This window comes from Hyperoodon ampullatus, assembly GCF_949752795.1.
Source record: "Hyperoodon ampullatus genome assembly, chromosome: 7".
NCBI lineage: Eukaryota > Metazoa > Chordata > Mammalia > Artiodactyla > Ziphiidae > Hyperoodon > Hyperoodon ampullatus.
Genome location: NC_136920.1, coordinates 102,677,533 through 102,689,635, shown reverse-complemented (window position 1 = coordinate 102,689,635; position 12,103 = coordinate 102,677,533). Strand labels below are relative to the sequence as shown.

At 38.4% G+C, this 12,103-nt stretch overlaps 1 protein-coding gene across 1 annotated transcript; it reads right to left on the bottom strand.

Moving 5' to 3' along the window:
- Positions 1-5,550: 5,550 nt before the first annotated feature.
- On the bottom strand, positions 5,551-5,850 carry LOC307056195 (non-histone chromosomal protein HMG-14-like; the record flags this gene model as incomplete). Its single annotated transcript, XM_079708757.1, has 1 exon — positions 5,551-5,850. One exon carries the CDS (start codon positions 5,848-5,850, stop codon positions 5,551-5,553), a length of 300 nt encoding a protein of 99 aa, XP_079564883.1.
- Positions 5,851-12,103: the final 6,253 nt, after the last annotated feature.

Sequence of the window (12,103 nt, the reverse complement as noted above, 5' to 3'; positions counted from 1 at the left end):
TGCTGGGAGAAATTTCCCTTTCTCTTCTTTGTTCGCACAGCTCCTGGGCTTCAGCTTTATATTGGGCCCCGCCTCTGTGTGTAGGTCACCTGAGGGTGTCTGTTCTTCACTCAGATAGGACGGGGTTAAAGAAGCTGCTGATTCGGGGGCTCTGGCTCTCTCTGGCCGGGGGCAGGGAGGGGTAGGGAATGTGGGGCCAGCCTGCTCTGGTGTGATGTTGCACCAGCCTGAGGCGTGCCGTGTGTTCTCCTGGGGACGTTGTCCCTGGATCACGGGACCCTGGCAGTGGCGGGCTGCACAGACTCCAGGGAGGGTAGGTGTGAATAGTGACCTGTGCTTGCACACAGGCTTCTTGGTGGTGGCAGCAGCAGCCTTTTTGTCTCATGCTCGTCTCGGGGGTCCGTGCTGATAGCAGTGGCTCACACCCAGCTCTGAAACTCCTTTATGAGACGCCCTTAATCCCCTCTCCTTGCGCACCAGGAAACAAATAGGCAAGAAAAAGGCTCTTGCCTCTTCGGCAGCTCCAGACATTTTCTCAGACTCCCTCTCCTCTAGCTGTGGTGCACTAGCTCCCTTCAGGCTGTGTTCATGCCGCCAACCCCAGTCCTCTCCTTGTGATCCGACCTCTGAAGCCCGAGTCTCAGCTCCCAGTCCCCGCCCACTCCGGGGGGTGAGCAGACGAGCCTCATGGGCTGGTGAGTGCTGGGAGGCACTGATCCTCTGTGCAGGAATCTCTCCACTTTGCCCTCCGTACCCCTGTTGCTGCGCTCTCCTCCATGGCTCCGAAGCTTCCCCTCTCCACCACCCACAGTCTCCGCCCCCGTAGGGGCTTCCTAGTGTGTGGAAACATTTCCTCCTTCACAGCTCCCTCCCAGTGGTGCAGGTCCCATCCCTATTCTTTTTTCTCTGTTTTTTCTTTTTTCTTTTGCCCTACCCAGGTATGTGGGGAGTTTCTTCCCTTTTGGGAGGTCTGAGGTCTTTTGCCAGCGTTCAGTAGGTGTTCTGTAGGAGTTGTTCCACATGTAGATGTATTTGTGGGGAGGAAGGTGATCTCCACGTCTTACCCTTCCTCCATCTTGAAGCTCCTCCCCCCCTGTTTTCCACTTTTAAATCAATTTTTCTATAGATTGGATTAGGAGATGTGGTGCCCCATATTGATTTTTTTCCAAATGTAGAATCAACTGTCTGAACACTATTAAATAATGTATCCTTTACTCACTGATTTGAAATAATATCTTAATCACTTAAAATTTTCTTACATTTACTTGTACTGACTATATCTGGATTTTTTATCTGTAAATTTACCTCTCTTTTTTTCTGTGCCTGAGAAACACCATAATAAATCATTTAAGGACCAGAAAATGTTCCAGTGGTAATTCCTGTTCATCTACTTTTACTATTCAAGAAATCAACAGTTGGGTAAACTTTGGCAAGTAATGTTCTCTGAACTTCAGTTTCTCTGTCTGTAAAATATAACTAAAATACGTTTCTCTTTATTACATATAGCATGCCAGATGCTCCTTATTCAAAAACCTATTAATAAAGGATGTGGTAAGAAATTCTGTTTACTTGGAGTAGCTCTTTTGTGCACCAGAATCTTGTTTATAAGTATTCTTAAAAAAAACTTTTTTATTTTGAAATAGTTTTTTCTATTGTAGTTGATTTAAAATATTATATTAGTTTCAGGTGTACATCATAATGGTTGTATTTTTACAGATTATACTACATTAAAAGTTATAAGATAATGGTTATAATTCCCTGTGCTATATAAAATATATTCTTGTTGATTATCTATTTTATACATATTAGATTACATCTCTTAATCCCATTAGGGGATGGGATCCTGCCCTCCCCCTCCCCTTCCCCACTGTTAATCACTAGTTTGTTTTCTATATCTGTCATTCTGTTTCTGTTTTGCTATATATGAATGTTTATATTATTTTTCAGATTCCACATATAAATAATATTAGATGGATTTTGTTTTTCTCTGTCTGACTTATTTCACTAAGCATAATATTATCTAGGTCCATCCACATTGCTGGCAGTGACAGAATTTCATTCTTTTTAATGATTAATATTCATATATATCACATCTTTATCCATTTATCTCTTGATGGACACTTGGTTTACTTCCATATCTTGGCTATTGTAAATAGTACTGCTATGACATTGGGGTGCATGTATCTTTTTGAATTAGTGTTTTCATCTTTTCCAGATATATATTCAGAAGTGGAATTGTTGAATCATATGGTAGTTCTATTTTTAGATTTTTGAGGAACCTCCATACTGTTTTCCATAGTGGTGCACCAATTTATATTCTCACCAACGGTGCACAAGGGTTCCCTTTTCTCCACATCCTCACCAACATTTGTTATTTTTGGTCTTTTTAATGAGAACCATTATGACAGGTGTGAGGTGATATCGCATTGTAGTTTTGATTTGCATTTCACTAATAATTAGTGTTGTTAAGCATGTTTGCATGTGCCTAATAACCATCTGTAAGTCTTCTTTGGAAAAATGACTATTCGGGTCTTCTGATCACTTTTTGATTGGGTTGTTTGTCTCATGTTGAGTTACATGGGCTATTTATATAATTTGGATATTAACCCCTGTCTGTAATATCGTTTGCAAATATCTTCTCCCATTCTATAGATGATCTTTTTGTTTTGACAATGGTTTCCTTTTCTGTGCAAAAGCTTTTAAGTTTAATTAGGTCCCATTTGTTTATTTTTGCTTTTGAGATAGATCCAAAAATATTGCTATAATTTATGTCAAAGAGTGCTCTTCTTATGTTCTCTTCTAGGAATTTTATGGTTTCAGGTCTTACATTTAGATCTTTGATCCATTTTGAGTTTATTTTTGTATATGGTGTGAGGGAATGTTCTAGTCTCATTGTTTTACATGTAGCTGTCCAGTTTTCCCAACACCACTTATTGAGGAGACTGTCTTTTCTCAATTGTATATTATTTTTTCCTTTGTCATAGATTAATTGATAATAGGTGCATGGGCTTACTTTTGGGCTCTCTATTCTGTTCCCTTGATCTAAGTGTCTGTTTTTGTGCCAGTAGCGTGCTATTTGATTACTGTAGCTTTGTAGTATAATATGAAGTCTGGAAGAGTGATACCTCCAGCTTTGTTCTTTTTCCTCAAGATTGCTTCAGCAGTTTGGTTTTTATTTTTATTTTTTGGTTTGTTTTTGTTTGTTTGTTTGTTTGGTTTGCTTGTTTTTTGTGGTTCCATATGTACTTTAAGATTATTTGTTCTGGTTCTGTGAAAAAATTCATGGGTATTTTGATAGAGATTGCATTAAATATGTGTATTGCTTTGAATAACATGGCCATTTAAAAAATATTAATTCTTCCAATCCAAGAGCACAGGATATCTTTCCATTTCTTTATAAACTTCAATTTCCATCATCAATGTCTTATAGTTTTCAGAGTATAGGTCTTTCACCTCCTTGCTTAACTTTTTTTCCTAGGTATTTTATGTTTTTCATGTGATTTTTAAGTGGAATCTTTTTTACTTTCTTTCTGATAGTTCATTAATAGTGTATGGAAAATCAACAGATGTCTGTATATTAATATTGTATTCTACAATTTTGCTAAATTCATTTACTAGTTCTAATAGTTTTTTGGTGGAGACTTTAGGGTTTTCTATATAGAGTATCTCATCATCTGCAAATAGTGGCAGTTTTACTTCTTCCCTTCCAATTTGGATACCTTTTCTTTTTCTTGTCTGATTGCTGTGACCAAGACTTCTAACACTATGTTAAATCAAGTGGAGAGAGTGGATATCCTTGTCTTGTTTGTAAATTTAAAGGAAAGACTTTCAACTTTTCACCATTGATGATGATGTTAGCTGTGGGTTTGTCATTAATGGCCTTTATTATATTGAGATATGTTCCCCTTTTACCCACTTTTTATCATGAATTGATGTTGAATTTTGTCAAATGCTTTTTCTGTGTCTTTTGAGATGACCATGTAATTTTTATCCTTCCTTTTGTTAATGTAGTTTATCACATTGATTGATATACAAATATTGAACCTTCCTGTGTCCCTGGAATAAATCCAACTTGACCGTGGTGTATAATCCTTTTTACATTTTGTTGAATTCGCTTTATGAATATTTTGTGGAGAATTTTTGCATGTATATTTATCAAAGATATTGGCCTGTAATGTTCTCTCTTTTTTGTAGTGTCTTTGTTTGGATTTGGTATCAGGGTAATTGTGACCTTGTAGAATAAATCTGGGAGTGTTCCATCCTGTCAATTTTTTGGAATAGCTTGAGAAGGATAAGAATTAGCTCTTCTCTCTATGTTTGGTAGAATTCCCCTGTGAAGGTGTCTGGTTCTGAACTTTTTTTGCTGGGAGTTTTTGTTTTGTCTTGTTTTATTACAAATTCAATTTCACTACTAGTATTGGTCTGTTCAAATTATCTGTTTCTTCCTGATTCAGTCTTGGCAGTTTGTATATTTCTAGAAATTTGTCCATTTCCTCTAGGTTGTCCAATTTGTTGTCATATAACTGTTTGTAGTATTCCATTATGATTTTTTGTATTTATGTGCTATTGGTTGTTATTTCTCTTCTTTCATTTTTTATTCTGTTTATTTGGGTCCTCTCTATTTTCTTCTTGTTGAGCCTGGCAAAAAGTTTATCAATTTTGTTTATCTTTTCAAAAAACAGCTCTTGGTTTCATTGATCTTTTCTATCATTTTTTGTGTGTGTGTGTGTGCTTCAAGAAATTCTTTCATAATTGAGATTTTATTTGTTGTTTTGGGGAACAGTACACAGACATTTCAAGTTGTACACAATTCTCAACATACATACCAAAAATCTAAAAAATCATGTAGTTGTGATTCTTTTCTGAATGGTTATTCCAGTAACTTTCCAGTTTAAAATTTGGAAACAAATTTTTCTTCACAGGATATCAAGTACCAATATCTTCAAATATTGGTATGTTACATTGTAAGTCCCACTAATTCACAATTTAATATCATGTACACTACATACTCAAATTGTCAATTGTTCACAGCACATTAACAGTTACTAGAAGAACTGGACTACTATGACCAAAGATGTTACAGAGTGCACAAAATTCTGCCCAGGAGAGCCAAGATCAAGGGGTGAGTGGTTTACTTTAGGAAACAATCCTACCAAAAACAACATTGGAAGAGAAGTAATTTAAAGTGTTTAAGACGTTAAATGCATAACTGACTCCAAATTGCCATTTAGTATGCTTTGTATTATAGGATATAAAAGCTACCCTCCATCTGTGGAATGTTAAGCTGACACCCAAGACAGTCAAAGCCTCCCATATTCAATATCCCACTATTTTCTGCTTGTACCAAAAAATAAACAACCAGCAAACGATTTCACCTCTTTAAAAAAAGCATTTACACTTAAAAAATGAGATGAGGTGGGATTCCCTCCTTTTTCAAAATGTTTCTAGAGCTACTAAAAAACTTGCATTTACAAAATAGTTGATAAAAATATTCCTCTGGATTGTACAAGAAGGGAGACAGGGAACACTGATAGGACCGGGTGTGTGATATTAATCAGACTTGGCTTCTTTGTCTCCTGCTTCATCAGAAGCTGGGCTCTCCTCGTTTTTAGTTTCTCCGTTTTCTGCAGGTAAGTCTTTAGTCTCTTGGTTAGCCACTTCAGCCTGTTTTCCCTTTGCTCCCCTTTTCCCTTTTGTTTGCACTTTTTTGTCTGAAGATTTTTTTCCTGCCACGTTTTTTGGCTTTGTTTCCACTTTTGCAGGAGCCGGTTTAGCTGACAACCTCTCCAATCTCCTCTTGGGTTCCTCCTTCACCGCCCCCTCAGAGGAGCTGGCCTTCCTCTTGGGCATCCTGATGGTGGGGCAGGCACGTGCCAGGTACGTGCCAGGTACCTGTGGGCTGCTGCACGACGAGAGCCTTTGAGAAACTGGGCTGCCTGGCCGCTGCCACTCCTCCTACCCTCTATTGTTTTTTTAATCTCTATTTTATTTATTTTCTCTATAATCTTTGTTATTTCCTCCCTTCTGCTGATTTATGGTTTGCTCTTTTTTTTCCTAATTCTTTTAGGTGGTAGTTTAGGTTGTTTGTTTGAGATTTTTTTGTTTTTTAGGAAGGGTGTATTGATATAAACTTCCATCTTAGAACTGCTTTTGCTGCATCCCATAAATTTTAGAGTATTGTGTTTCCATTTTCATTTGTCTTGAGATACTTTCTGATTTTCTCTTTGATTCCTTTATTGACCCATTGGTGTTTTAGTAGCATGTTTTTTACTAGCATGTTTAGTAGTACGTGTTTGTTCTTTCGGCATTTTTTCTTTCTGTAATTGATTTCTAGTTTCATACCATTGAGGTCAGAAAAAAATGCTTGATATATTTTCTATCTTCTTAAACTTGTTGAGAATTATTCTGTGGCTGAGCACATGATGTATCCTGCATAACATTCCATGTTATGGAACATTTGAAAAGGCTTCATACATTTGAAAAGATTGTGTATTCTGCTGTCTTTAGATGTAATGTCCTGTAGATAGCTACTAAGTTCAACTGGTCTCTTTTGTCATTTGAGACCACTGTTTCCTTAATGATTTTCTGTTTGGATGATCTGTTCGTTGATGTCAGTGTGGTGTTAAAGTCCCCTACTATTATTGTATTACTGTCAAGTTCTCCCTTTATGTCTGTTCGTATTTGCTTTATATATTTACGTGCTCCTGTATTGGGTGCATATATGTTAGCAAATATAATATATTCTTCTTATATTGATCCTTTTATCATTATAAAATACCATTCTTTGCCTCTTGTTATAGCCTTTGTTTTAAAGCCTATTTTGCTTGATATGATTATTGCTACCCCTACTTTCTTGTCATTTCCATTTTCATGAAATATCTTTTTCTATCCCCTCACTTTCATTCTGTTGTGTCTTTAGCTCTGAAATGTGTCTCTTGTAGCCAGTATATAGCAGAATCTTGGTTTTTAAATCTAATCCCACCCTATGCCTTTTGACTGAAGCTCTTAGTCCAGTGACATTTAAAGTAATTATTAATAAGTATGTACTTATTGCCATTTTATCACTTGTTTTCTTTCTTTTTTTGTAGTTCTCTGTTCATATCTTTTTTCTTTCTGTTCCTTCCCTTGTGGTTTGATGATTTTTTTTTAGTAGTATGCTTGTGTTCCTTTCCTTTTAGGTTTTGTGTATCTATTGTAGATTTTTGATTTGCTGTTGCCATGGCACCCATACATCTTGACTTACAAGTATATCTGCTTGTTTTATACTGGTAGCAATTTAAGTTCAAACAGATTGTAAAAGATCTAAATTTTTTCCTTGCTTCTCGCACATTTTGTATTTTTTTTTTACACAACTTTATTGGAGTATAATTGCTTCACAATGGTGTATTACTTTCTGCTTTATAACAAAGTGAATCAGTTATACATATACATCTGTTCCCATATTCCTTCCCTCTTGCATCTCCCTCCCTCCCACCCGCCCTATCCCACCCCTCCAGGCGGTCACAAAGCACTGAGCTGATCTCCCTGTGCTATGCGGCTGCTTCCCACTAGCTATCTACCTTACGTTTGGTACTGTATATATGTTCATGCTTCTCTCTCGCTGTGTCACAGCTTACTCTTCCCCCTCCCCATATCCTCAAGTCCATTCTCAAGTAGGTCTGTGTCTTTATTCCTGTTTTACCCCTAGGTTCTTCATGACACTTTTTTTTCCTTAAATTCCATATATATGTGTTAGCATATGGTATTTGTCTTTCTCTTTCTGACTTACTTCACTCTGTATGACAGACTCTAGGTCTATCCACCTCATGACAAATAGCTCAATTTCGTTTCTTTTTATGGCTGAGTAATATTCCATTCTATATATGTGCCACATCTTCTTTATCCATTCATTGGATGATGGACACTTAGGTTGTTTCCATCTCCAGGCTATTGTAAATAGAGCTGCTATGAACATTTTGGTACATGCCTCTTTTTGAATTATGGTTTTCTCAGGGTATATGCCCAGTAGTGGGATTGCTGGGTCATATGGTAGTTCTATTTGTAGTTTTTTAAGGAACCTGCATACTGTTCTCCATAGTGGCTGTACCAATTCACATTCCCACCAGCAGTGCAAAAAGTAGGCATAGAGGGAACTTTCCTCAACATAATAAAGGCCATATATGACAAACCCACAGCCAACATCATCCTCAATGGTGAAAAACTGAAGCCATATCCACTAAGATCAGGAACAAGACAAGTCTGCCCACTCTCACCACTCTTATTCAACATAGTTTTGGAAGTTCTAGCCACAGCAATCAGAGAAGAAAAGGAAATAAAAGGAATCCAAATCGGAAAAGAAGAAGTAAAGCTGTCACTGTTTGCAGATGACATGATACTATACATAGAGAATCCTAAAGATGCTACCAGAAAACTACTAGAGCTAGTCAATGAATTTGGTAAAGTAGCAGGATACAAAATTAATGCACAGAAATCTCTGGCATTCCTGTACACTAATGATGAAAAATCTGAAAGTGAAATCAAGAAAACACTCCCATTTACCATTGCAAAAAAAAAAGAATAAAATATCTAGGAATAAACCTACCTAAGGAGACAAAAGACCTGTATGCAGAAAACTATAAGACACTGATGAAAGAAATTAAAGATGATACAAATAGATGGAGAGATATACCATGTTCCTGGATTGGAAAAATCAATATTGTGAAAATGACTCTACTACCCAAAGCAATCTAGAGATTCAATGCAATCCCTATGTAACTATCACTGACATTTTTCACAGAACTAGAACAAAAAAATTCACAATTTGTGTGGAAACACAAAAGACCCCGAATAGCCAAATCAATCTTGAGTACGAAAAATGGAGCTGGAGGAATCAGGCTCCCTGACTTCAGACTATACTACAAAGCTACAGCAATCAAGACAGTATGGTACTGGCACAAAAACAGAAATATAGATCAATGGAACAGGATAGAAAGCCCAGAGATAAACCCACACACATATGGTCACCTTATCTTTGATAAAGGAGGCAGGAATGTACATTTTGTATTTTTGATGTCATATTTTAATCTTCATGTTTATCTCTTAATTTTTACTATAGTTATTGTTGTTTTTATAAATTTTTTTTTGTTTTTTAATCATCATACTGGCTTACTTAAGTGGTTGATCCTCAGTCCATACTATATATTTGCTTTTCCTAGTGGGATTTTCCCTTTCCTATAGATTCTTACTTCTTTTCCACTTAGAGAAAACTTTTTAACATTTATTTCAGGGTAGGTTTAGTATTGATAAACTCTTTTAGTTTTTGCTTGTCTGAGAATCATTTATCTTTCCTTCTATTCTAAATGATAGTCTTGCTAGGTAGAGTATCCTAGGTTGCAGGTTTTTCCCTTTCCACACTTTAGTTATATCATACCACTCCCTTCTGGCCTACAAAGTTTCTGCAGAGAAGTCAATTGATAGCCTTATGGGGATTCCCTTGTATATGACTCTTTGTTTTCCTCTTGCTGGCTTTAGAATTCTCTGTGTATCTTTAACTTTTGCCATTTTAGTTGTGATATGTTTTGGTGTGTGTTTGTTTGGACTCATCTTGTTTGGGACCCTCTGTGCTTCTTTTACCTAGATATCTATTTCCTTTTTCAGGTTTGTCTAGTTTTCAGCCACAATTTCCTCAAGTACATTTTTTTTTCGATTCGTGGGCCTCTCACCCTTGTGGCCTCTCCTGTTGTGGAGCACAGGCTCTGGATATACAGGCTCAACAGCCATGGCTCATGGGTTCCAACCGCTCCGTGGCATGTGGGATTCTCCCAGACCAGGGTACGAACCTGTGTCCCCTGCATTGGCAGGCGGACTCTCAACCACTGTGCCACCAGGAAAGCCCACCCTCAAGTACATTTTTGGTCCCCTTCCCTCTCTCTTCTCCTCCTGCGACTCCTATAATGTGAACGTTGGTACACTTCATGTTATCCCAAATATCTTTTAAATTGTTTTCTTTTTTAAAATTTGTTTTTGTTTTTGTTTTTCTGATTGGGTGATTTCCATTATTCTATCTTCCAGATCACTTATACATTCTTCTGTAACACCCAGTCTGCTATTCATTCCTTCTAATGTGTTTTTATCTTAGCTATTAAATTCTTCATATCTGATTGGGTCTTTTTTATATTTTCTAGTTCCTCATTAAAATTTTCACTGTGTACATCTATTCTTTTCTCTAATTCAGTTAACATTTTATTAACAATGTTTTGAATTCTTTATCTGGTAAGTTGTTTTTTTTTCTATTTCATATTTATTTTTTCAGAGTTCTTCTCTTGCTTTTTCAATTGAGACCAGTTCCTCTGCCTTTTCATTTTGCTTAACTTTCTCTGTCTCTGTGAATTTAGGTGGAAAATTTACCTATTATGCTTTTAAAGTGGTATTCTTTTGTGAGAACATTCCTACACAGGCTGCATGTGCCCAGTGCCTTTGGTGGGAGAGATGGATTTGACATGGATGCAAGTCAGGTTTTTCCTCAGAGTGTGCTGGCAGCTATCACTTGGGTAAAGAGTGGGCCTGGAGGTGGAGCGGCTGCTGCTGGAGCTGGGTATGGGGTGGGACTTCCCTCTGCTCAGTGGCCATAATTGCCTTATCAGGGGTGGGGTCTGATTTCCAAGTTGCTGGAGTAACAGCTCTGAGGGTTGGACCCCAGTTGGCTCTGTTCCCTTTAAGTGTGTGCTTTCCCCTTTCCCTGCACCAGGACCCTTGCTTCAGCAGTGAGGGGAGAGCTGAAGCAAGTGTGCCCTGTGTAGTCTCTCAGCTTGTGTCAGCCACAGACAGGGGTCTTAGCTGTTTCCAATGCACTGCCTGTGCAAGTGCCAGCAATTGTTTCCCTTGCTCTACTCAGATGCAGACTCCTGTGCAAGTCCCCTTTTTCCCTCACAGCCAATCACTCCCCCAAGCCTCCACCACCCCTGCCCTATTATGGAGTCACACTGCAGGGCAGTCAGGGCTGCTTGGACTCTCAGTGTGTACTAGGGACTGAGCTGTGGTGGAGCGGGCTCCATCAGAGATCTGGGCTGTTTCTGATGTGCTGCTTGAGTAAGTGCCATCAAGGACCACTGCCCCACCCAGGCTCTTCCTGAGGACTCGGTAATCTCTGAATCCAGGGTCTAGTTTTCCCCCTGGTCATGGCCACCCCAGGTCCAGTGCTACACTGTGACATGAAGTAAGTGGGGCTGGAGCATTCACTCAGCTAGTGCTGGCGTGCACACTGAGGTGGTCACAGGAAATCTGCCATCTGCTAGAGCAGACCTCTCGCTGCCCTGCCTTGAGGGGTGGGCCAGCACATGCATGCTCCTCACAAGTGGTATCCAGGCTTCCCACAGCCCTCCTGTTACTCCCAGCTGTCCTCCAACCAGCCAGGGGGGCTTATCTTCCCCCACATAAGACCCCAGGGCTGGGGAACCCAATCTGTGGCTCTCACCACTTACTCCCCAGCGTGGGTGTCTGCCCATGTAATCTCCCTTTTCCTCTGAATCTCCTCCCAGGGGCACAGGTCCTGACCTGATCACTCTTTCTCCTTCTTACCCGATTATATGTGTATCTTTCTTACAGCCTTTGTTGTACAGGAGTCCCTCTGCCAGTTTCCAGTTGTTTTCAGTGAGAATTACTCCACTCGTAGATGTATTTTTTATGTTTTTGTTGGGGGAAGGTGAGTGCCATGTCCTTTTACTCTGCCTTCATGGTTGATCTCCTTGAGGTAGTTTTAGATTAATAGGAGAAGTACAAAAATAATACACAGAGTTCCAATATATCTTTCACTCAGCTTCTTCTTACATTAAAGTCTTATATAACCATAGTACAATTCTCGAAATTATTAGTCTCAGTACAATGCTGATAACTAAACTAGACTTTGATAAAATTTCACCAGCTTTTTTCATTAAGATCCATTTCTAATTCCATGATCTCATCCAGGATCTCACGTTACATTAGTTGTCTTGTCTCCTTAGTATTCTCCAATCAGTGACAGTCCCTCTGTCTTTCCTACTCTTTGTTGACTGACACTTTTGGAGAGTACTGCTCAATTATTGTAATAACAGTCTTTTTTTCTCAAAATAAAGTTATTTTCTCTTAA